At 34.9% G+C, this 27,474-nt stretch overlaps 2 protein-coding genes, 1 long non-coding RNA gene and 1 other non-coding gene across 5 annotated transcripts; 1 reads left to right on the top strand and 3 right to left on the bottom strand.

Moving 5' to 3' along the window:
* The first annotated feature begins 16,637 nt into the window (after nt 1-16,637).
* On the top strand, nt 16,638-19,184 carry LOC131609920 (uncharacterized). 2 transcript variants are annotated; one of them, XR_009286369.1, is made up of 3 exons: nt 16,644-16,848; nt 17,813-18,045; nt 18,148-19,184. It is a non-coding gene; the product is annotated as an uncharacterized LOC131609920 (long non-coding RNA). The 2 variants fall into 2 exon arrangements; XR_009286368.1 differs by having other exon boundaries at nt 16,638-16,848; nt 17,813-19,184.
* LOC131615450 (small nucleolar RNA U3) lies at nt 17,145-17,369 on the bottom strand. The gene has a single exon (XR_009287859.1). It is a non-coding gene; the product is annotated as a small nucleolar RNA U3 (small nucleolar RNA).
* A 250-nt stretch (nt 19,185-19,434) lies between the features above and the next one.
* LOC131609919 (photosynthetic NDH subunit of subcomplex B 2, chloroplastic-like) lies at nt 19,435-20,001 on the bottom strand. Its single transcript, XM_058881748.1, has 2 exons — nt 19,876-20,001; nt 19,435-19,797 (listed from the first exon to the last, which is right to left on the bottom strand). Exons 1-2 carry the CDS (start codon nt 19,960-19,962, stop codon nt 19,600-19,602), a joined length of 285 nt encoding a protein of 94 aa, XP_058737731.1. The 5' UTR covers nt 19,963-20,001; the 3' UTR covers nt 19,435-19,599.
* Nucleotides 20,002-22,694: 2,693 nt separating this feature from the next.
* Nucleotides 22,695-25,008, bottom strand: LOC131612304 (PHD finger protein ING2). The gene is made up of 7 exons (XM_058884106.1): nt 24,739-25,008; nt 24,560-24,631; nt 24,226-24,449; nt 23,902-23,965; nt 23,221-23,465; nt 23,077-23,115; nt 22,695-22,991 (listed from the first exon to the last, which is right to left on the bottom strand). Exons 1-7 carry the CDS (start codon nt 24,782-24,784, stop codon nt 22,884-22,886), a joined length of 798 nt encoding a protein of 265 aa, XP_058740089.1. The 5' UTR covers nt 24,785-25,008; the 3' UTR covers nt 22,695-22,883.
* Nucleotides 25,009-27,474: the final 2,466 nt, after the last annotated feature.

Genomic DNA, 27,474 nt, shown 5'->3' with positions numbered 1-27,474 from the left:
AATGTAGGGGTGTTACATCATCTGGCATGACTGATCTCATCAGACACATACAAAATATGAACTTTCATTATATGGATCACTGCCTAACACCCCTCTTACTATTGATTTAACTTCATCATTGTTCATCATTCTCACATTAAAGTCTTGTGATAACCCATTATTATTGTTACCTTTTTGCTCATGGCTATTCATAAGACTTTAATGTGAGAACCAATTTAAGTTATTACAATCTTTCTGTGAACGTTACTCTTACTTTTACATTATTTTCTACTATTTGACTGAGTATACTTGTACATATCAATAGTTAACACAACAATAATGATGAGGAGGCAGATTAGATGTTTGCTTGCTTGTTTTAGATGTTTTTCCTTTCCTGTTTTATTTTCCATTCCTCCGTGTTATTTCTTGTTGTCTTTGAACAAAACATGTATTATTTAATGAAAGTTGTTCATGTTTGACTTAAACCATCTCATCTAAAATAACTATATGTTTTCCTTCTTGAGTAAAATTTATTTGATCTATATAAACTATGTGCTTGCATATTTACAATTACTTTCTAGCATCATTACCTATCTTTTTTATTATTAAAATGGGGGAGTAGAGTATAATATATACTCATGTGAAGGATAGTTTAACCACTCCAAATTTTATCTATCTATTTTCTCTTTTACAACTTCCTTGAGAGATGCATTGTCATCACCAAAGGGGGAGAATGTGAATCTATGAGCTTGCATATTTAGTCAAAAAATATCCAAGATGGTGAAGCTTATGGATAACAAAGATGCATGTAAACTAGCTGCTGCTTATTTTTGATGATGACAACACTTGATGTCAAGCAATTGCTGAATATAGCTCAAGCAGTCAAAGATGAAAAATATGGTTGATCAAGTTATCCCCCGAATCAAGCTAGACATATTTAAATTTAACATTATAGTCCAACGACTCTCAAGTTAAGACTTAGGTTTCAAGGATCACTAGTGGTTTAACCCTTTAAACTCTCAGATGATGGTCATCAACATTAAGACATATTAGACCTTATCAAGAAGACTTAAGGCTCTTGTGTGATGCCAAGACTTGAAGCTTCAGAGTAAGAAAGAGAGAAAGTGTGAAATCTCGTGTGATTGTGTCTATTTGAGTTACTAGTGTCTCATAAAGACACAAGGGTATTTATGAAAACATTATGGCTAAATCACACACGCACACACAACTTGAGAAGCCTCTCACTTTTTAAATTAAATCACCAAAAAATGTTTTTGAAGCATAGCCAATTGATTATGAGGCTTTTTCTAATTGTCTAATCTATTATATCTTTTGCTTACTCAATTAGATGATATTTAATTGAGTCTATAATCTATTGAGACAGTCTCTTAATGATAGGTAACAAATCTATATCAAAACCTTCTATTTTGGGCCTCAACAATTGATTATTGGAGGTTCCTAATTAATTAGTCTAATCGATTAAGACATTGAATATGCCCATGGATTGTTTCTATTTTTATATCATGCCTTGACCTATAAATAGAGAGCTTATCTATCATGTTTACACATTCAGAAAATGTAAAAAACCTCACTTTTCATTTCTCTCATCACCTCTCTAAATATCTCATATTCTCTCACAAATTTTGACGTAGTGTTTCGAGAGTGTTCTTGAGTCTAAGTGGGTATATTTGTTCTAGGTGAGGGCAAAGTTGTAAATTTACCAAGAGTACATTTTTTCTCTTATGTAAATAATTCTTCCACAGGAACTTGATATTTTTTTGTTGTGAGCTAAACCATTTAAAAGCTCTTGTTTATATTAGGGGATTGTCTTAGGAAGTTTTCGTTCGATTCGTGATGTTATCCATTAAAGACGAAACTCTCTTTGGTTCGTGACGATCATCCTGTGAAAATCTCCATGACAGCTCTTGAGCTTAGCCTCTTTAAAAGCTCTACCGATTTGAGATCATCCTAATTGAAATATCTCTTGGTTTATGAGTTCATTTTGGTGTTAAAACTTAGTAGGTTTGAGATTAACCTGGTAAAAATCTTGGATCAATTCGTGATCAACCTATGTAAAACCCCTGTTTGGTCGGAAGGATAGCCCAACTAAAAAATCCTTCTTGATTCGAGATCAACCTGTGGAAAATCTCTGTTTTGTTTGGAGACTAACTGCTCAAAGCCTTGTCCGTTGTTTGGTTATAAGTTATCCTAAAAACTTCATGTTCGGGTATAGTCAAAACAGATGGCCAACAGCGACATCATGATCTTCGGTGATGGTTGAGAGAGAAAAAAAGGGGTTGTACTTGCAAGATACTCCGATGCCAAAGTAAGAACAAGAGCAAAAGTGTAACACCCTTCTAATACCCCGCATAAATAATAAATAATAATCAGAGTAAACATGAAAAAGGGCATTACAACTTCCAAATAATTAAACAATAATACTCATGTCATGCCATAAAGGAGAACGTCAACCAAATTTATTCAGATCATCATGTTTAACACAGCGGAATTATCTTTAACATCTGAATAACAAACAGCCAAGTCACAGACTTAAAACGTTAACATAAAAATCCATCCAAAATAAAAAGTTTAACAAGTAACTCTAAACGACGCCCCCAGTGTTACACGACCAGAGCATGACACGGACCCAACTGACTCTAACGAACTACTTGACGAGCTAATCCTCACCAAGTACGAGAGCTACTCCTCAATCTGAAAAATAACAACAGTAAGGGTGAGTCTCATTCACATTTAACTAATGTTATAAGATATAGATAATAAAATATCATTTCACATGCCATTCACCCAATCACAGTTATGATCAGATTCAAACCATACAATCAGCAAGCAAACAATCAAATTAACACATATTATAACATTGGACAATCTTCCATTCATGTTATAATAGCAAAACAGCCTAATGCAATGCAACTACATGCATGTGGTACCAAAAATCTGGGATAACCCAACTCACCGACCCACCATCGTCAAGGATACGGTAACACCCACTCACTAATTCCACACAATGGGAATTAGCTACCACTAATCCACCATCGTCAAGGACCAGCCACAAAATGATTATGAATGCATGCATCAACCATAACATGCTCATCACCCACATACATCGATCAATGTCATAATCATCAATAAAACACATATTTCATACCAACAATACATGTATAATAAACACCAGTTATAACCACATCATCATACAGGTAAGACATTCATTAGTGAACCTATAAGCATATCCCACCACAACAAATAAGATCGAGTGTTTTAAAAATAATTCAAGCCACAACTCAAAACACCATTTGAGTATATAAATTATTTGATTAGCTTCACTGTACTCGAAACGGCACCAAAATCCGGCTTACGGTTTAAAAGTTACACATTTTTGAACTTTTCAAAACGGCCTGTCGCAACAACTAACAGCACGCGGCGCCACACACATTCGCGGCGCGGAACGAATCGGAACAACGCCTTCGCGGCGCAAACAAGGTTTCGCGGCGCGGAACAAGAAGAAACTACGCCTTCGCGGCGCGGCCATACTCTCGCGGCGCGTACTGAGCACAACAAAACTTCCTGGCCTTCTGCCAAGAAGTTCGCGGCGCCAACTCCTGGACGCGGCGCGAACTGGCGATTTCCAGCGCTCCGAATAGCAGAAAATAGCCTGCGATTTCGTCCCTCTTTCACCAAATCACTACCAAACCAAACTCACTCCAACCAGATTTCGCATACAGTGAAATAACACATATTATAACACATTTATAATACATTCAGCCATCCAATTATCACCATACACGATCAATACAATTCATTATAAATCAATTCTCCCAAAAACCTAACATTTCTACAACCTAAGCATAACCCAATTGATCCGAATAACATGATCAAATTCTATCATACCACCTATAGTCCCATAATAGAAGATAAACGGAAGAGTCCCCCCTTACCTGAAGGTTGATTCTTCGCTCTTCCTCGCGTCGCACTTCTTCGCTCTTCTCCTCTTTTCACGTTCAGACTTCTTTTCCCAAAACGCTGTAATTCTCTCTATTCCACAACTCCTTCTATTTTATGAAAATAAGCTTATCATTAGTAATGGGCTTCACCACTGACACCCCCCTTCTACCACACGCGACCCTGGCCCATTAGCCTCATTATTTCATTATTCTCAGTTAACTCAAATAATTCTAATATTTAATCCAAAAATTAATTAAATTAAATAAAGAATTTTATGGGGTGTTACAACTCTCCCCCACTAGAAAAGTTTTCGTCCTCGAAAACATACCTTAGGCAAAGAGTTCTGGGTAGGAGTCCTTCATCTGGCTCTCCAACTCCCACGTAACATTTCCACCGGCTGGTCCTCCCCAAGCTACTCTGACTAATGCTATCTCCTTGCCACGCAATTGTTTCACCTTCCGATCTTCAATCCTCATAGGCAAAGTTTCAACTGTCAGATTATCCTTTACCTGCACATCATCGACTTGGATCACATGAGATGGATCAGCAATGTACTTCCTCAACTGCGATACATGGAATACATCATGCAGATTCGCAAGTGTCGGTGGCAACGCAATGCGATACGCCACTTCTCCAACCCTCTCCGTAATTTGAAACGGACCAATAAAACGCGGAGTCAACTTCCTTGACTTCAGTGCTCTACCAACACCAGTTGTAGGAGTCACCCTCAAGAACACATGATCTCCTTCTTGAAATTCAAGTGTCCTTCTTCTTTTATCATGATAACTCTTCTGCCGACTCTGAGAAGTCTTCATCTTCTCCTGAATCATCTTAATCCTTTCTGTTGTCTCCTGAACAATTTCCGGCCCAATCACAGCACTTTCGCCGGATTCGTACCAACATAAAGGCGTTCTACACCTCCGACCATACAAAGCTTCAAACGGAGCCATACCAATACTTGAGTGAAAACTATTATTGTAAGTAAATTCGATCAAGGGTAGATAACTATCCCAAGCACCGCCCTTTTCCAACACACAAGCACGCAACAAATCTTCTAGTGATTGAATAGTTCTTTCTGTCTGTCCATCCGTCTGTGGATGATAAGCAGAACTCAATCTCAGCTTAGTACCCAAAGCCTTCTGCAAACCTTCCCAGAATCTGGATGTAAACCTTGGATCTCTATCTGACACGATACTCGAAGGAATACCATGTAAACTCACTATCCTTTCAATATACAATTGAGCCAGCTTCTCCATTGGGTAATTCATTCTCATTGGTATAAAGTGAGCAGACTTTGTCAACCTGTCCACAATAACCCAAATAGCTTCACAATTCTTCACCGTCCTCGGCAAACCTGAAACAAAATCCATAGATATACTATCCCACTTCCATTCTGGAATAAATAACGGTTGCATAGCTCCATACGATTTCTGATGCTCAATCTTCGACTTCTGGCAAGTCAAACAAGCATAGACAAATTCAGCTATTTCCTTTTTCATTCCAGGCCACCAAAACAGCTTCTTTAAGTCATGATACATCTTGGTAGCACCAGGATGAATACTCAATCCGCTACGATGTCCTTCTTCAAGAATACTCTTCCTCAATTCGGCAACATCAGGAACACAAACACGATTACCAAACCTCATTATACCATTCTCGTCGATTCTGAATTCACCTCCTTTATCTTGGTTAATCAGAGTCAACTTATCAACCAACTCTACATCAGTCTTCTGACCTTCTCGGATTTCCTCAAGAATACTACTAGTCAGCTTCAGCATACCCAATTTAACACTAGTAGGAGTGTCTTCACATACTAAACTCAAATCTCGGAATTGCTCAATTAAATCCAATTCTCTCACCATAAGCATAGACATATGCAAGGACTTCCTACTCAATGCATCGGCAACAACATTTGCTTTACCCGGATGATAATTCAGTTCAAAATCATAATCCTTGAGAAATTCTAACCATCTTCTTTGTCTCATATTCAGCTCTTTTTGGTCAAAGAGGTACTTCAAACTCTTGTGATCGCTAAATACTTCAAACCTTGAACCATATAGGTAATGCCTCCACAATTTCAACACAAATACCACTGCTGCCAATTCTAAGTCATGAGTCGGATAGTTTCTCTCGTGCACTTTGAGTTGTCTCGACGCATAAGCGACTACCTGTTGATTCTGCATTAGTACACCCCCTAATCCTGACAACGAAGCATCACAATAAACAATAAAAGATTCCGCCGGATTCGGCAAAATCAAGATCGGCGCACTAGTCAACCTCTTCTTCAACTCTTGGAATCCTTCTTCACATTTCGAATCCCAGACGAATGCTTGACCCTTCCTAGTCAACTTAGTTAGCGGCAACGCTAACTTTGAAAAACCTTCAATGAACTTTCTATAGTAACCCGCAAGACCAAGGAAACTACGGATCTCGGAAACTGACTTTGGAGCTTCCCACTGAGACACTGCTTCTACTTTCGTTGGGTCAACGACAATACCATCCTTAGAAATTACATGCCCAAGAAAGCTCACTTCCTTTAACCAGAACTCACACTTTGACAGTTTTGCATAAAGTTTCTTTTCCTTCAATAGTTCCAATACCACTCTAAGATGATCCGCATGCTCTTCTTCATTCTTAGAATATATTAAAATATCATTAATAAATACTACTACGAACTGATCCAGATAAGGATGGAAGATCCTATTCATATACTCCATGAAAACCCCCGGCGCATTGGTTACTCCAAATGGCATCACTGTATATTCGTAATGACCATACCTCGTTCTAAATGCTGTTTTCTGAATATCGTCCGTCTTCACCCGAATCTGATGATATCCCGACCTCAAGTCAATTTTGCTGAACACACATGCTCCAACTAGTTGATCCATCAAATCATCAATCCTCGGCAAAGGATACCGATTCTTGATAGTAACCTTGTTCAGTTGTCTGTAATCCACACACAACCTCATTGAACCTTCTTTCTTCTTCACTAGTAACACCGGTGCACCCCACGGTGAGACACTAGGACGAATAAATTTCTTCTCAAGTAACTCTTCCAATTGACTTTTCAACTCAGTCAATTCCGACGCCGACATACGATAAGGTGCCATCGACACAGGACTAGTTCCAGGAATTAATTTAATAGCAAAATCCACCTCCCTCTCTGGCGGTAATTCTCTTACGTCTTCTGGGAAAACTTCCGGAAATTCACATACTACCGGTAAGTCACTACTCGCCGCTTTCTCTTTCACTTCCATGGACGCAATCAACATAAACACGGCAGCTCCGTCCTTCATTGCTTTATCCACTTGTCTAGCCGTCATCTCTAAGTCCTCAACACTGACATCATCAGGAAAAATAACCGTTTTCGTGAAATAGTTGATATGAACCCGGTTAAATTGCAACCAATTCATGCCCAGGATAACATCCAGTTGTTCCAACGGAAGGCACACTAAGTCCATTCCGAATTCTCTACCAAAAATATCAATTGGACAGTTCAAACAAGCAAACAAAGTAGTCACTGAACCCGACGCAGGAGTGTCAATGATCATACTTCCATTAATGTCAGATATTTCCAAACTCAGTCGTTTAGCACAATCCAATGAAATAAACGAGTGAGTTGCTCCAGTATCTATTATTGCAATTAAAGGTGTGCCATGGATAAAACACGTACCTTTAATCAACCGATCCTCTGGAGTAGTCTCTGAACCAGATAAGGCGAACACCTTACCACCAGCTTGATTCTTCCTCGGCTTAGGACACTTAGGACTAATATGACCTTCTTCCCCGCAGTTGAAACAAGTTACAGTGTTCCCTTTGCACTCAATAGCAATGTGACCTGCCTTTCCACATCTATAGCACTTCTTTTTCTCACTTTTGCACTCGTGAATGCGATGTCCAAGTTCTCCACACTTGAAGCACTTAATAGGGGCACTAGAGTCTCCCCCACTAGGCTTCTTCCAGCCTCCAGCTTTCTGATTACCCTTACCATATGGCTTACCACGATCCATATGCTTTTTCCCTTTCCTGTCGACTAACTCGCGAGAGTGTGACGACTTCAGTTTAATATTGTCCTCTTCAAAGATTCGGCTGCAGTCAACCAAATCGACAAACCTGCGAATCCTCTGGTATCTGATACCCTGTTTAATCTCATCACGGAGACCATTCTCAAACTTAACACACTTCGAGAATTCACTAGCCTTGTCATTATTGTAGTGGACATAATACTTTGCTAGCTCAACAAACTTGGACGCATACTCTGGCACAGTCATGTTACCTTGTGTCAGCTCCAAAAATTCAATCTCTTTCCTGCCTCTAACATCCTCAGGAAAGTACCTCCGCAAGAATTCTCTCTTGAACACAGCCCAAGTGATTGCAACACCTGCAGCTTGCAGTTCGTCCCTACTAGCCATCCACCAATCATCAGCTTCTTCAGACAGCATGTGAGTCCCATATCTCACCTTCAGATTTTCGTCACAATCAATCACCCGGAAGATCCTTTCAATTTCCTTCAGCCACTTCTGGGCGCCTTCGGGATCGTGAGTGCCTTTGAACAACGGAGGGTTGTTCCTCTGAAAACTATTCAGCTGCCTGTCAGCACCATTTCCAGCTCCATTGGCATTCCCTTCCAACACACCAGCAATCATACCGAGAGCCTCAGCAATCGCGTCGTCGTTCCTTCCTCCTCTTCCGGCCATTGTTCTGCTAAATATCAAACAATATTTATTAGAACAAGAAGTATCGACAGTGTCAATCTTACACTAATCGCATACGAGGGATCAACCGACACTAAGACTCTGACTCAAACGACCGACTATGCTCTGATACCACTATTGTAACACCCTTCTAATACCCCGCATAAATAATAAATAATAATCAGAGTAAACATGAAAAAGGGCATTACAACTTCCAAATAATTAAACAATAATACTCATGTCATGCCATAAAGGAGAACATCAACCAAATTTATTCAGATCATCATGTTTAACACAGCGGAATTATCTTTAACATCTGAATAACAAACAGCCAAGTCACAGACTTAAAACGTTAACATAAAAATCCATCCAAAATAAAAAGTTTAACAAGTAACTCTAAACGACGCCCCCAGTGTTACACGACCAGAGCATGACACGGACCCAACTGACTCTAACGAACTACTTGACGAGCTAATCCTCACCAAGTACGAGAGCTACTCCTCAATCTGAAAAATAACAACAGTAAGGGTGAGTCTCATTCACATTTAACTAATGTTATAAGATATAGATAATAAAATATCATTTCACATGCCATTCACCCAATCACAGTTATGATCAGATTCAAACCATACAATCAGCAAGCAAACAATCAAATTAACACATATTATAACATTGGACAATCTTCCATTCATGTTATAATAGCAAAACAGCCTAATGCAATGCAATTACATGCATGTGGTACCAAAAATCTGGGATAACCCAACTCACCGACCCACCATCGTCAAGGATACGGTAACACCCACTCACTAATTCCACACAATGGGAATTAGCTACCACTGATCCACCATCGTCAAGGACCAGCCACAAAATGATTATGAATGCATGCATCAACCATAACATGCTCATCACCCACATACATCGATCAATGTCATAATCATCAATAAAACACATATTTCATACCAACAATACATGTATAATAAACACCAGTTATAACCACATCATCATACAGGTAAGACATTCATTAGTGAACCTATAAGCATATCCCACCACAACAAATAAGATCGAGTGTTTTAAAAATAATTCAAGCCACAACTCAAAACACCATTTGAGTATATAAATTATTTGATTAGCTTCACTGTACTCGAAACGGCACCAAAATCCGGCTTACGGTTTAAAAGTTACACATTTTTGAACTTTTCAAAACGGCCTGTCGCAACAACTAACAGCACGCGGCGCCACACACATTCGCGGCGCGGAACGAATCGGAACAACGCCTTCGCGGCGCAAACAAGGTTTCGCGGCGCGGAACAAGAAGAAACTACGCCTTCGCGGCGCGGCCATACTCTCGCGGCGCGTACTGAGCACAACAAAACTTCCTGGCCTTCTGCCAAGAAGTTCGCGGCGCCAACTCCTGGACGCGGCGCGAACTGGCGATTTCCAGCGCTCCGAATAGCAGAAAATAGCCTGCGATTTCGTCCCTCTTTCACCAAATCACTACCAAACCAAACTCACTCCAACCAGATTTCGCATACAGTGAAATAACACATATTATAACACATTTATAATACATTCAGCCATCCAATTATCACCATACACGATCAATACAATTCATTATAAATCAATTCTCCCAAAAACCTAACATTTCTACAACCTAAGCATAACCCAATTGATCCGAATAACATGATCAAATTCTATCATACCACCTATAGTCCCATAATAGAAGATAAACGGAAGAGTCCCCCCTTACCTGAAGGTTGATTCTTCGCTCTTCCTCGCGTCGCACTTCTTCGCTCTTCTCCTCTTTTCACGTTCAGACTTCTTTTCCCAAAACGCTGTAATTCTCTCTATTCCACAACTCCTTCTATTTTATGAAAATAAGCTTATCATTAGTAATGGGCTTCACCACTGACACCCCCCTTCTACCACACGCGACCCTGGCCCATTAGCCTCATTATTTCATTATTCTCAGTTAACTCAAATAATTCTAATATTTAATCCAAAAATTAATTAAATTAAATAAAGAATTTTATGGGGTGTTACAACTCTCCCCCACTAGAAAAGTTTTCGTCCTCGAAAACATACCTTAGGCAAAGAGTTCTGGGTAGGAGTCCTTCATCTGGCTCTCCAACTCCCACGTAACATTTCCACCGGCTGGTCCTCCCCAAGCTACTCTGACTAATGCTATCTCCTTGCCACGCAATTGTTTCACCTTCCGATCTTCAATCCTCATAGGCAAAGTTTCAACTGTCAGATTATCCTTTACCTGCACATCATCGACTTGGATCACATGAGATGGATCAGCAATGTACTTCCTCAACTGCGATACATGGAATACATCATGCAGATTCGCAAGTGTCGGTGGCAACGCAATGCGATACGCCACTTCTCCAACCCTCTCCGTAATTTGAAACGGACCAATAAAACGCGGAGTCAACTTCCTTGACTTCAGTGCTCTACCAACACCAGTTGTAGGAGTCACCCTCAAGAACACATGATCTCCTTCTTGAAATTCAAGTGTCCTTCTTCTTTTATCATGATAACTCTTCTGCCGACTCTGAGAAGTCTTCATCTTCTCCTGAATCATCTTAATCCTTTCTGTTGTCTCCTGAACAATTTCCGGCCCAATCACAGCACTTTCGCCGGATTCGTACCAACATAAAGGCGTTCTACACCTCCGACCATACAAAGCTTCAAACGGAGCCATACCAATACTTGAGTGAAAACTATTATTGTAAGTAAATTCGATCAAGGGTAGATAACTATCCCAAGCACCGCCCTTTTCCAACACACAAGCACGCAACAAATCTTCTAGTGATTGAATAGTTCTTTCTGTCTGTCCATCCGTCTGTGGATGATAAGCAGAACTCAATCTCAGCTTAGTACCCAAAGCCTTCTGCAAACCTTCCCAGAATCTGGATGTAAACCTTGGATCTCTATCTGACACGATACTCGAAGGAATACCATGTAAACTCACTATCCTTTCAATATACAATTGAGCCAGCTTCTCCATTGGGTAATCCATTCTCATTGGTATAAAGTGAGCAGACTTTGTCAACCTGTCCACAATAACCCAAATAGCTTCACAATTTTTCACCGTCCTCGGCAAACCTGAAACAAAATCCATAGATATACTATCCCACTTCCATTCTGGAATAAATAACGGTTGCATAGCTCCATACGGTTTCTGATGCTCAATCTTCGACTTCTGGCAAGTCAAACAAGCATAGACAAATTCAGCTATTTCCTTTTTCATTCCAGGCCACCAAAACAGCTTCTTTAAGTCATGATACATCTTGGTAGCACCAGGATGAATACTCAATCCGCTACGATGTCCTTCTTCAAGAATACTCTTCCTCAATTCGGCAACATCAGGAACACAAACACGATTACCAAACCTCATTATACCATTCTCGTCGATTCTGAATTCACCTCCTTTATCTTGGTTAATCAGAGTCAACTTATCAACCAACTCTACATCAGTCTTCTGACCTTATCGGATTTCCTCAAGAATACTACTAGTCAGCTTCAGCATACCCAATTTAACACTGGTAGGAGTGTCTTCACATACTAAACTCAAATCTCGGAATTGCTCAATTAAATCCAATTCTCTCACCATAAGCATAGACATATGCAAGGACTTCCTACTCAATGCATCGGCAACAACATTTGCTTTACCCGGATGATAATTCAGTTCAAAATCATAATCCTTGAGAAATTCTAACCATCTTCTTTGTCTCATATTCAGCTCTTTTTGGTCAAAGAGGTACTTCAAACTCTTGTGATCGCTAAATACTTCAAACCTTGAACCATATAGGTAATGCCTCCACAATTTCAACACAAATACCACTGCTGCCAATTCTAAGTCATGAGTCGGATAGTTTCTCTCGTGCACTTTGAGTTGTCTCGACGCATAAGCGACTACCTGTTGATTCTGCATTAGTACACCCCCTAATCCTGACAACGAAGCATCACAATAAACAACAAAAGATTCCGCCGGATTCGGCAAAATCAAGATCGGCGCACTAGTCAACCTCTTCTTCAACTCTTGGAATCCTTCTTCACATTTCGAATCCCAGACGAATGCTTGACCCTTCCTAGTCAACTTAGTTAGCGGCAACGCTAACTTTGAAAAACCTTCAATGAACTTTCTATAGTAACCCGCAAGACCAAGGAAACTACGGATCTCGGAAACTGACTTTGGAGCTTCCCACTGAGACACTGCTTCTACTTTCGTTGGGTCAACGACAATACCATCCTTAGAAATTACATGCCCAAGAAAGCTCACTTCCTTTAACCAGAACTCACACTTTGACAGTTTTGCATAAAGTTTCTTTTCCTTCAATAGTTCCAATACCACTCTAAGATGATCCGCATGCTCTTCTTCATTCTTAGAATATATTAAAATATCATTAATAAATACTACTACGAACTGATCCAGATAAGGATGGAAGATCCTATTCATATACTCCATGAAAACCCCCGGCGCATTGGTTACTCCAAATGGCATCACTGTATATTCGTAATGACCATACCTCGTTCTAAATGCTGTTTTCTGAATATCGTCCGTCTTCACCCGAATCTGATGATATCCCGACCTCAAGTCAATTTTGCTGAACACACATGCTCCAACTAGTTGATCCATCAAATCATCAATCCTCGGCAAAGGATACCGATTCTTGATAGTAACCTTGTTCAGTTGTCTGTAATCCACACACAACCTCATTGAACCTTCTTTCTTCTTCACTAGTAACACCGGTGCACCCCACGGTGAGACACTAGGACGAATAAATTTCTTCTCAAGTAACTCTTCCAATTGACTTTTCAACTCAGTCAATTCCGACGCCGACATACGATAAGGTGCCATCGACACAGGACTAGTTCCAGGAATTAATTTAATAGCAAAATCCACCTCCCTCTCTGGCGGTAATTCTCTTACGTCTTCTGGGAAAACTTCCGGAAATTCACATACTACCGGTAAGTCACTACTCGCCGCTTTCTCTTTCACTTCCATGGACGCAATCAACATAAACACGGCAGCTCCGTCCTTCATTGCTTTATCCACTTGTCTAGCCGTCATCTCTAAGTCCTCAACACTGACATCATCAGGAAAAATAACCGTTTTCGTGAAATAGTTGATATGAACCCGGTTAAATTGCAACCAATTCATGCCCAGGATAACATCCAGTTGTTCCAACGGAAGGCACACTAAGTCCATTCCGAATTCTCTACCAAAAATATCAATTGGACAGTTCAAACAAGCAAACAAAGTAGTCACTGAACCCGACGCAGGAGTGTCAATGATCATACTTCCATTAATGTCAGATATTTCCAAACTCAGTCGTTTAGCACAATCCAATGAAATAAACGAGTGAGTTGCTCCAGTATCTATTATTGCAATTAAAGGTGTGCCATGGATAAAACACGTACCTTTAATCAACCGATCCTCTGGAGTAGTCTCTGAACCAGATAAGGCGAACACCTTACCACCAGCTTGATTCTTCCTCGGCTTAGGACACTTAGGACTAATATGACCTTCTTCCCCGCAGTTGAAACAAGTTACAGTGTTCCCTTTGCACTCAATAGCAATGTGACCTGCCTTTCCACATCTATAGCACTTCTTTTCCTCACTTTTGCACTCGTGAATGCGATGTCCAGGTTCTCCACACTTGAAGCACTTAATAGGGGCACTAGAGTCTCCCCCACTAGGCTTCTTCCAGCCTCATTTTCTCAAGAGAATGTCAGTAAAACCAATTTTTCTCAAAATCGTAAGCTTTCATAAAATCTTTTATAATCATCATTTTTTCAGAAAGTGCCAATTTTTCCCGAAGTGTCAGAAAAATCTAGATTTTCCCAAAAAAACCTTATTTTTATCAGAAAACCTCAATAATTATTAAAAAAAATATTATTAAGTTAATAATTATTAAGGTAAAATAATTATTAAAAAAATATTATTAATATTGGTTTAATAATTATCTTGATAATATTGAGTTAATAATTATTAAGGTAAAATAATTAATTTTTAAAAAGTATAATATTATTAATATTGAATTAGTAATTATTTTGATAATATTGAGTTAATAATTAGTAAGGTAAAATAATTATAAAAAAATAATTATTAATATTGCTTTAATAATTATTTTGATAATATTGAGTTATTAATTATTACTGTAAAATTTGAGTTAATTATTGATTGTTCAAAGTTAATTTGGTTTGTTGATTACATTACAATTAAATTGATTGTAAATTGTTTTTGATATCAACAAACTCAAAAGAAATATCAAAAAAATCAATTACACGCCAATTGTTCGATAATTTGCTATTTTATGTTTTCCCCTAATTTTATTGGAAATAGGATTTCTTAGTGAAACTATTAAAGTGAGTGGTTGAGAATTCAGTGTATTACTTGCTTATCATCATTATTATACATTCTATACGGTATTGTGCATATCCGAGTTTCCAATCATCTGTTTGCTTTAGACTACTTGTTCGATCTAGGCTAAATCATTTGCTTGCCGTAGATTTTGCAAGTTTCAAAAACAATTTTTAAAAAGGAAATTTTACCTTGGGATCTATTCACCCACCTATAGATAAGTTTTCATCATCAAACGAGTGGTTTCAAGAGCTCCGGTTTATTTTGTGCTTAAAAAACGCTTATTAGATAATGACTACCGAACCTAAAGGGACGCATATTAGAGCGTCTATTTTCACCCATGAAAACTATGGTTATTGGAAAGCTTGTATGTGTATCCATATCAACTCGGTTGATAAGGGTGTATGGAACGCTATTATCAATGGTCCTAGCAAAATTACAACGACCAATGATAATGGTGTTGTCGTACCTAAGCCGGAAGCACAATGGGATGATAATGATAAGAAAAAATGGTCTTACGATTGGAAAGCACAAAATATTCTCATATTCACACTTGGTGTTGATGAATATATCGTGTTTCTCATTGTGAAACCGCACAAGCTATGTGGGACGCATTACAAGTTGCCCATAGAGAATTAATGAAGTCAAACAAGCTAGAATTAATACATTGAATCAAGAGCTTGAACTATTTCGCATGAAGCATGGTGAAACCATTGCCGAAATGCAAAAGAGGTTCACTCATCTCATTGATCGTTTAAATGCACTTGGGAAACTGTTTCCAATGAAATTGCTACTAATAAATTTTTGAGGTGTCTTACTAGGGATTGGCAACAAAGGTCACTGCGATCAAGGAAGCTAATGATCTTACAACACTATACCTCACTATATTATTTGATAAGCTTGAAGAACATGAGCAAGAACTCACTTGCTTAGAGAAACATGAGAAAAATCATGAGAAGAAGCTTAAGAAAGAGAAAGGCATGGATAAAGAGGTAGAAAATAAGTATATCGCTCTAAAGACTTCTAGTTCAAGGTCCTCATCAAATGAGCAAGGTGTGTGTGAAATAAGTGACAATGAGAATTTGGATGATGAAGAAATGGTACTTTTTTTTGCAAAAAGATACATAAGGTACATCAAAAGAAATGTAAAGAATTCTGACAAAAACATCATCAAATTTAAAAGACAATCTACATCCTCAAAGGAAGATGACAAAAAGAAAGGAAAATCAAGACGTTTATAATACAACTATGGCAAAGCTAGTCATTGCAAGCCAGATTATCCACTCCTTGATAAAGATAATGAAATGGGACAACTCAAGAACTCTATCAAATCTAAAAAGGCGTATTGTATTAAAAAAAACAAAGTTAAAAGTCCTATATTCTCTCTTTTTTTAAGGAAAAAATTGTGGTCTTAACTACATTAATGAGTGTTAAATATAGTGTTTTGAAGATTTAATTCACTAAACATAATATACATTAGAGGTAGGATAAAGATAAAAAATAATAATAATATAAATACGTAAAATAGTTTATTTAATCGTTTGTGATTGCTAAAAAAATTATAAAATTAAATATATATATATATATAATTTTAAACGTGGCATCTTCCCCACCCCACCCCACCCCACCCCATGACTCACTCAGTCTCAAGTAGATATGCAGTGACTTCTTTTCACTAAAAAAAAAAGTTGGTCTTTTTCATCTTTTATTTCCTTCTTTCTTCTACCTCTCCAATTTGAAATGCATTTGCTTGGTATTATATTTTTTACAGCAATGTTCAATTTTGGAAAATCCTTGACACACCACAGGCATCCTTTTAAATAGTAGAACACAAAGAAGTAGAAGGTAATATTCTTATCATCGATTTATTATTTACTAAAGAGCACTTTAGTTGTTTTCGTTTGATCTAGTTTTCGGAAAAGCTTAGGAAAGAGGTGACAAATGCAAGATAATCTCTGTTACGGAACAAGCGAGTTCATGTACTAAGCTTGAAACTCATCTGATATAGAAAATATTTAGTTTAGTTTTTTCGTTTTGTAATTTAATGAAAGATAATAAAAAAAAAAAAAGTTTTGAAATCTGTCAGTAGTTTTTTCGTTTTGTAATTTAATGAAAGATAATAAAAAAAAAAAAAGTTTTGAAATCTGTCAGACTACCGTGTAACCGACCCAACCAGACAGTGCCAGCTGAGAACGATCATCTACAGTCACACATGATGACACTCGTAGAGTCTCATCACAGAACCGTTAATCACGCTCCGATCACACGGTCACGATTCATCCACCAGATTTATGTTCCTGTCTCCTTTGAAATCAAGGACACAGTAGTACGATCCTATAGAACAGATCCTGTTCAAGTAAGGTCGTGACATATAGTCTCGCCAATTGGGTATATAAACTTTTGGTAAAACTCTTGCGCGACCGATGTGGGACTATATATGTGTGACGTTTCTACTAATTGTTTCCAGAATGCAGTTTCTGTCTTTTGTTTGTTGTTACAATCGATCCAAGCTCATCAATTTAGCATATAATGTTTCATCAATTTTTCCAAATTCCTTGTTGCAGTACCTTATGTACTGTATCTATTTCTTCAAATCTTTTAGAGCTGACTCAAAAGTTAGTGGTTAACTCATGCAATTAGTGTTAATTAGCTTCTTGCTAAACTATAAATATAAAATAGATATTTCAATCTTGTTCTATCTTAAGGGATCCAAACTGAAACATCTAGTCACCATATTGCATTCTAAGCGATTCAATTCTGCAAACTTTGTGTCATTTATTATTATTGATTGTGTTGTATTGTACTGCAGGACATAAATCAACTAAGCAAAGATGCATATCAACAACTGTGCTCCTGAGTTGCTTCTTGGAGCAAAACATTATACAAGTAACGTTGATACGTTGGGATGCTGATTGGAGTGAGTGAGCGAAATAATGAGCTCTATTTTTTCCCATGAAATTCAGTACTAAACAAAGATAAGATAACAGGTGAAATTCAGTACTAACAAAGATTAGATAACAGGTCTTATTAGCTGCTACTAAGGTTTGTGATGTGTGTCTCAAAGCTAAGCAAACTAGGGAAATGTTTTCTTTGAGCGATGACAAAGCTAGTGGTTCTTTTGAACTCATTCATTGTGATTTGTAGGGACCATATAAAACTCTACCATCAAGTAGATGGAATTGATTTCTAGGGACGACCTATCTACCTGTGCTTTACAAGATCAGGGCTCTCGTACTGTGAGCAGATTCTCTCAGTTTAGGCATCAACCAACACAAAAACATTGGAAGCTCTCAGTTTAGGCATCAACCAACACAAAAACATTGGAAGCTCTCAGTTTAGGCATCAACCAACACAAAAACATCAGAAGCCTGCATTGAGCCTAGTGCGATATTTAAAGGGCAACCTGGGGTATACCGTATTCTACTGCTGCACAACCACAGCGACTTGAAGTATGTAGACTCTGAAAATCACTATACACAAGCTAGCCGCCAAGGGTTTTCTAGTATAATAAAAAGGAAAGTCTCAAGCACGAATAGAGCTGTGTTTCGACGAGCTAGTTCAGGTTTACACCAAGGACAGTAACAACCGGTCCAAGGGAAGTCAAGCAGATCATCGCTGAGATTCGCTCTCAAGCAATCAAGAAAGAGGGTTGGTTAGGGCAAAGCATCCGAGGCCTTACTTTAGAAAGTGGGGAACATTTAACCTATGGTCTAGCCAGCATCACAATGGTGCCAAGCCTGTCATGACACCTATGCTCGGGATTTCCCGTCTTGTGTTTCATATGCAGTTTTATAGTTTTATATTGTGACAGTCAATCTGCTTGTCACATTGAAGCAAATGCTACATTTCATGAACAGACCAAAACACATCGAAATAGATTGTCATGTGGTCAGAGAAAAATTATCTTCTAAGCTATATTTCAATTGGGTGACATCCTCACAGAACCCTTGGACCCCAACCTTTCGGTGTGCTTCTATCTCAGTTAAATAATCTCCAACTTGAGGGAGGGTATTAGTGTATAGCTTAATATGTATTATAGCTGTTATAGATAGTTATGACTATGACAGTTATTTTCTGTTTTAATTTGTGCCTCAAGGCATCTCTTTTGTATATAAGTCTGTCAACCTATCAATGAGAAAGCTAGCTCAATGTTATACATTTTGGAAGCTAATTGGTTCAAACCTTTGTATATATGTTTGTCTCAGCATGTCGATATGGACACAGAAAAATGAGCTGTGGGAATTTCACATAAAAATGCTATTATTTTCTCTGTTTAGGCTGGTTCAACTATTATTACACAATCATTTTATAGCATTAGCATATAGTCCCTTTGCTGTGAAAATTTCAATCTTGTTCCTTTTTGCCTAACAGCGGGCTTATCTCATGTCTACGCTAATTTCTTAAAGTGCAAGGGATCCAATGAAATAAAAATTCTGCAAAGATTATGTAATATATTTTATTGATAGTAGTGTACTATAGGGACATAAATCAACTAAACAAATATACATAGGAAGAACAATGCAGAGAGAAACAAAGGGAGATAGGAAAGGAAATGTTTCAAAAATCATGTAAACTAATATTTGTTAATTTATGTGATTATGAGAGATTATCATGCTCAATAACTTGTGCTCCTCTCCATTCTTCACCAGGATTCACAGTCACAGGCACCAACATTGAAGCAGGACCAGTGCATACAAAATAGTCCTTTCCATATTTCTCTGACATCGAACCAGGACTTGAAACATAAGTATCCTCAAATCCCATTCTTATCACCCTGTAGAAAATCTCACGTCCCTGAAAAAAGAAACTACTCTATAAAAGATCTTTCATACTATTATCAACCAATCACAGTTCATATGATATAATTCTAACCTGGTCAATGATTTCATATTTTGAAGGTGGTGTGTTATAAAACGCCTTTGATCTTTCTTCTGGAGGTGCAGCAAAAACTCTACTCATCTTATTCTCAAGGAGAGTATTAGGAACACCTTGTTGAGTCCATGAGAGCTTGTGAGACTACCTAGGAAACAAATGCGGTTGGATGTAAGTGAATATTCAAGAAGAAGGAAGGTATTCTGAAAATTGAAGAACCAAAGTTTAAGGCAAGACTGTAGCGAAGGATTTTACTTTAGAGTTTTTTTCCCGTATAACTTTTTTGAATAATTTTTTTTGGGATCATAAATACCATTTTTTATATATAAAAATATTTAGATCATTAATAGATTTTCTCCGTATACAAATATTATTTATATTTATCGTTTACATAAAAAAGATTTGGATCAATAATAGTTTTTTCCTATATACCTTTTTCGAATAAAATTTTTTTGGATCATAAATATCTTTTTTCGTATATAAAAATATTATTTACGTTTAGGTATCATTTACAAAAATATCTGAATCAATAGAATTTGATACTAATAGAATTTAACTATAAATAATAATAGAATGTTACAATTGAATAAGTAATAAACTTTTTTTCCCATATATATATATATTAAAAGATCAATTAAAATCGTTAGATTAATGAAAATCAGTGGTTAAGATTTGGAGTAAATCTTCTACACTTACTCTTGAAGTATATATATATATATATATATATATATATATATATATATATATATATATATATATATATATATATATATATATATATATATATATATATATATATATATATATATATATATATAGGGGACGTATCAAATGAGAACTTTAGCTATTATGAGAACTGAGAACTTTTAATAATAATCATACGATTAAAAATCAATGCTGAGATTTGCATTGGTGTGATATGTATTTAAATCAGAATCTATGTATTATTGATTGTTTCTTAAAATTTGAGTGAAATCTAAGGCATTGATTTTAAATCGTATGGTTATTATTAAAAGTTCTCAGTTCTCATAATAGCCAAAGTTCTCATTTGATACGTCCCCATATATATATATATATATATATATATATATATATATATATATATATATATATATATATATATATATATATATATATATATATAGGGGACGACTCAAGTGAGAACACTTGGTTATTATGAGAAGTGAGAACAATGAATCACGACCATTAAATTTGATTTTAATGGACTAGATTGGTTTCTCTTTCTAGGATCCAGTCCATTAAATATTAAGGATCTTAGAAAGAGAAACCAATCCAGTCCATTAAAATCAAATTTAATGGTCATGATTCATTGTTCTCATTTCTCATAATAACCAAGTGTTCTCACTTGAGTCGTCCCCATATATATATATATATATATATATATATATATATATATGGCATATCATATGAGAACGCCTTCTTTATATGAGAATGTGAAAAATAAATATGAACCATTAAATTTTAAAATAAATGGTGGAGATTATGTGTGAATTTTTTTTATCGCTCCTCCATTATTAAAATAAATGAGTTAGGAGAGAGAAAAAAAGATTGACACATAATATCCACCATTTATTTTAAAATCTAATAGTTCAAATTCATTCTCACATTCTCATATATATATATATATATATATATATATATATATATATATATATATATATATATATATATATATATATATATATATATATATATATATATATATATATATATATATATATATATATATATATATCCTATTTATATTGATAACATATATTTGTGAAACCACATTAATAACATAATTTTTCTAATATTTAATTGTGCAAACATTATTTTAATTGTATAAACTTCATTAATAACATATATTAATATAATATTTTGAATTATATAAATTAAAATTAATGGTAAGTGACCGACATTTTTGTATTTTATCCAATAACACACATTTTCAAGTATATTTTTAAATTCATTTTAACTGAAATAATTTTTTTAATTAAAATTATTTATTTTCTTAAAAGATATTGTATCTTAAAATAAAAGTTATTTTAAAATTATATTTCTTCGTAATTAAAGTTAAATCTTAAAAATTAAATACTATTTTAAATGTAACTTAACAATAATTTAAAATTATCATAATAATTTTTTTATTAAAAAATAATTTATTAAAATATTTTGATTAATAATTTATTAGAAATAATAATAATAAAGCAATAAAAAGTAAAAGACATTTTCCCCCCCCAAATTATTAATTTAGACTATCATAACAAAATGATATTTTTGTGATTTCTAGAACAACAACTTTTCTTATATTATAGATTTTGCTGAGAGGCAAAATTAGAAAATCTTCGAACAACAACAAAATTTGTGTTTTTTCCGGAGGTGTTTTTCAAATTCGCCTCATAATATGTGAGAATTGGGTATTAACCCTAGATTTAATAGTTTAGGAAACACAATTATTACTAAATAGGGGTAAATCCAAACATTTATAGTTTTCCTTTTAAAAAAATTTCTTAATAGACTATAATCTGATTTTTTTATTTATATTATAATAACAATTCAATTATAAAATAATCAATTAAAACTATTCTTAATCTGTCCAGTCCAAGCCTCATTTATTTTAATTTTTAATTAGCATTATAATATCCATTTTTTTTTTATCAATGATAAAATAATGTTGGATAAATTTTAAAACATACCTCAAACATTATTATATTTTATGTTACTATTTTACTTTGAAAATTTAAATTAATAGTACAAAAACAATTGCCTATGAAAATTATATGTCAAGCAAATAGTCAAGCAAAGTAGAAGGCAAATCATTCAAATCCCACATGTATTTTCTGGTAGAGGGAAAGAGTTATAAGAGGATTTGCATCAAACTTTTACCCCCATTAATTAATCAAAACACAACCCTAAAACTATGCATTCACTAAAAGGAAACAAAAATATATTCAAACAACAATGACTACTTGTGAATTTAGTTCAACTGGAGCAAAGATTTATTATTAGCAGTGTGGTTGTAATCTGCAAGTTGGACAATACCACTTTCCCTTGAACCTTGTTTCTTGGGTCAGGCCAACACATGAATAGTGGAACCATTCACCTCCTCGGCACTATCAAGAATAACAATAAAACTCGGTAACAATAATTCCGGAGAGAAAAAAGAAAGAAATGAAACAGATACAACAGTGAACTCACATTTTCATTGTCACAGGCAATCATGTCTCCAAAAGATACCTGAAGTAAAAGATAACTAAACTGGCTCAGTTTAAGCAAAAACAAAAGATAATATACAAGACATGGAACAATAAGGCATATTATTCACAACATATATATCATGACCTGATGGCAAACACAGTATGTAGGTTCATTTGGATCAATGGGTTGATCAACATCCATAGGGGTCGCATAATCCTTCTTATGGCCTCCTGGTGGAGGCATCAGCTCAAAGTCTCTATCCCAGTCTCTTTCCCTGTAATCAAGTCTCTTCGATTGAGGTGTACCATACACGTGCCTGCGCTTTTCAGGTTTAGGGACAATAGGCAGTGGGGGGAGAATGGCTGGTTCATCTGGTGATATTTTCCCCTCTGATAAAATCAAATGTGAAAGAACAAAGAATATAAGAAATACAAAAACTGAAAATGTAGAGAAAAAAAATTCAATAACAATGTAGATTATAGAAAAAAGGGAAATTCCAGGGGAGGCAGGGGATGGAGCAAACCAAAAAACAAACCCGTAAATTCCAGAACAAAATTCCTTTTTGATTTTGCACTTCCTTTCTAGTGTATTACATTACATATTTACATTACAGGTTTCTTTATACTGGTCAGTGGTCAAGAAACCTAAATGATGTACTTCCAACATATTGAACATACTGTCTTATTTTCCCCAATATAAATTTGAGCAAAACGAATAAAGAAGTAAGAATTGCAGATCATACTGGTTTTATAGGTTGATATTGAAAATATAATTTGTGCATAAATGACACAATAAATCAGAGTACAAATCAAATAGTTATTTTACCTTGCTTTAAATCTTCGGCGAAGTTGTTTAAATCCTCATCAAGTCGTTTTACATGGCTATCTATCTGAAGCAAATACAAGAAGATTGAAACTTGAAACTTAAGCTGTACAATCTTCCTTGTATGCAATATATAACCAGATGCAAAATGCACAAAATTGACATGACAAGAACATAGAACCACATTCCCAAGTCCCAACTATCTTCAGTCGCATAGTGTAAATTGAGACAACATGAAAAAGCTACTGTTTCGGTATTATTTTGTATACATGAAACCCTCTCGTCCAAGTCATAAAAGCTATAACTGAATAAAGAAAAAAAGCTAACCAGTTCATATGCTTGCTGTGCCAGCAAAACCTTCTCAGTGCATAGACTCAAAGCACTATCCTGGTTTGCCTCGATTTCTTTTAGCAGTTTTTCAACAGAAGCGTCATCGTCGCCATTGGCGTAATTATTATTATAACTATAATTATGATTATGATTACCCTTCTTAGAGCCAGATGAGAACCCCATACAGTACTTTGTCTGCTGCCTAGTCTGGTTTATCATAGCTTCAATCACACACAACAAAACCACAAGAACAACAACAACAAAAATGAATAAAAAAGCTATTAGTGCAAAACAAAAACAAAAAAAGAAAGTTTTTTGAGTAGGAATTTACATTGGGATCGTTCGTCGAGTTCACGAACGGTGTTAAGCAGTCTCTGAAGCTCAGCGGGCAATGTATTGGCGTCTGTTGAATAGAAAATTTGGGGGAAATTGAAGAAATTCGTTGAAAATTTGGGGTGAAATTAGGGTTTGCGAATGGAGAGAAGATAAGAGAGAAGAAAAGATGCTTACACTCCAAATAGTCGTCGACGTAGACTCCAGTGCGCGCAATTGCCATTTTGATGGAATGATTATTGCAATAGTAGAAAGATTAGGGTTTGCGATTGGATTGGAATTGCGAAACCCTAGAAGAGTGTTTTCTGGTTCAGATACGAGGTAGACGAAGAAGAGACAAAACGCTGTCGTATGAGCATGAATTATTTATATGGTTTTAAAGAGAACAAAATTACCGTTGATAAGGCGGGGATTTCTGTTCTCGTGGATACCAAGTAGGAATGGATTTAATTTAGGCACAAATTTCATTCACTTTTCATCTCAAAATAAGTTATTGAATTGACCAAATCATGCATACTAAAACATTAAAAATCGTATTAAAAAAAAAGAGAAAAGACAAGTACTATAATTAAGGTATATATTTAGTGTAATCAATTTAACCATAAATACAAAGTAAAATATATTAAATTGTTAATGACATGTTAATGAATCCACTTCTAAATAAAACTTTATTTTTTTTAATGGATTAATACCACTTTGCCTTTTGAATGTAGCCGGATTTTGCTTTATCCTTATAGTATATATATTTTTTGAATTATCTTATGTAATTTTTTATTTTATTTTTTCTTAAGCGTACAAATTAAATATTGAGGGTAATAAAAAAAATTACAGGGATAACTTGTGCACTTAGGAGATAAAAAATATTGATGTTAATATTTCAACGGGTGATCCAATTTTTTTCCGTAAAGTGAATTTCGTCTATATTACATAGAGGTATTATATATTTAACCATTTTTTAATACATATGTAAATTTTGTATATAGATACCAGCTATGCTATTCTTACACCCTTTTTACAGCGTATACACTGTTCACCGTATAAATACGGTGAACATCGTTTTTAATAAAATAGTTTTATTTTTAAAAAATATATTTTATTTTTTTAAAAAAATATTATTTTTAAAATATTATTTTATAATACAAATGTAAAATTGTGTCATTAACCAACTTCACAATTGTATTGACCATAAAAATATAAGTTATTAACCAATTATTTTACTTATAATTCATTAACCACTTTCACTACTTCATTAACCAATAAAATACATACTATTAACCATGTTCTGAACTAAATTATAAATATATTAACCAACATTTACACTCCATTAACCAATTTTATTTTACTATTTAATTTTTTTTGTTTGAGAACTCATTAACCAAGTTATGAACTGTATTAACCAATTTTATAGATAGGATTAACCAAAGTCTTTACCGTATACAGGGGTGGCCCTGAGCACGGGCTCGCGGGGCGGGAGCTCAGGGCCTAATAATTTTAGGGGCACCAATTTTTTTATCCCTATATATATTAAAAAAGAATTTTCTATTATAAAAATATTTGCTAAAATTTATTTTATTTTTTAAATATTGGCTAACAAATATATAAGGACACTACAAAATCAAAATTAATAAAAGAATGTAGAGAATTTGGATTTGTAAATGATAAGGCTAGTGCTGAAAAGAACACTATGATGAAAATTTATCTCAACCCACACAACTGAATCTTGAGTCCACTGAAGAGTCTTTTTAAAATCACTATTTCTTATATATTATAGATCAAACACTTAACTCACTTGATAGAAGATTTGAGCATTATAGCACATATAAAAATATTTTTGGATTCTTGTTTAGTATTGAAAGGCTTAGATCATTATCTGATAGGGACTTGAAAGCATGTTGTAAACATCTTAAAACTTGTTTAAAACATGACGATTTTCTTGATTTTGATGGTAAAATTTTATTTGAAGAATTGAAAGTTATCAGAGAACTTTTAACAGTTGAATCAAATCAAGCTATATGATATTGAGTTCTTTAAAGACTTTTAATTGTTTTCCTAATGCATGCATAGCTTATAGAATAATATTAACTATTCCTATCAGTGTTGCATCTGATGAGAAGAAGAAGAAGAAGAAGTCTCTTTATAGTGGTCTATGTTTTGATGTAGTATAAAAATTTATTTAAAGATCCATACTTGTATTCTTTTTGCACAATGTCAAATGAAAATGTGTTTTTATCAAATTATTTCTTTTATCCTTGCGTATTTATTGTTAAAAATAGTTTATATGGGCACCACTCTTTTGATTCGCCCAAGGCACCCAAATTCAAAGGGCCGGCCTTGACAATATATATTATTTTTTTAGGTCAAAATATATATTAATCAAAATTTGAAATGTATTGTGAACTATGTTTTAGGTGTAGGCGTAACATTTATATATATATATATATATATATATATATATATATATATATATATATATATATATATATATATATATATATATATATATATATATATATATATATATATATATATATATATATATATATATATATATATATATATATATATATATATATATATATATATAACATATGGTGATATATCAAGTAGGAGTGTTTTTAAAATAGGAGATAGGAAGATTAAACGATAATCATTGGATTAGATTTTTGGTCTTGAAGAAGTTACATGCAAGCACAAACAGTTAATGTTCATCAAGACCGAATATTTAATCCAATAGTTATCATTTAATTCTCCTATCTCCTATTTTAAAAACACTCCTAATATAATCTAATGCATAAATAAATATGATGGATGAATAATCTAATGCATGTGGGTTAGTAAACAATGTATATATATACAATGATAGTACTTTAAAATAAAGTATAATTGTACAAGGATAAAAATCAACAAATATAT

This window comes from Vicia villosa, linkage group LG6, assembly GCF_029867415.1.
Source record: "Vicia villosa cultivar HV-30 ecotype Madison, WI linkage group LG6, Vvil1.0, whole genome shotgun sequence".
NCBI classification, from domain to species: Eukaryota; Viridiplantae; Streptophyta; class Magnoliopsida; order Fabales; family Fabaceae; genus Vicia; species Vicia villosa.
The sequence above is the reverse complement of the archived record's forward strand: the minus strand, read 5'-3'. Positions and strand labels throughout refer to the sequence as shown.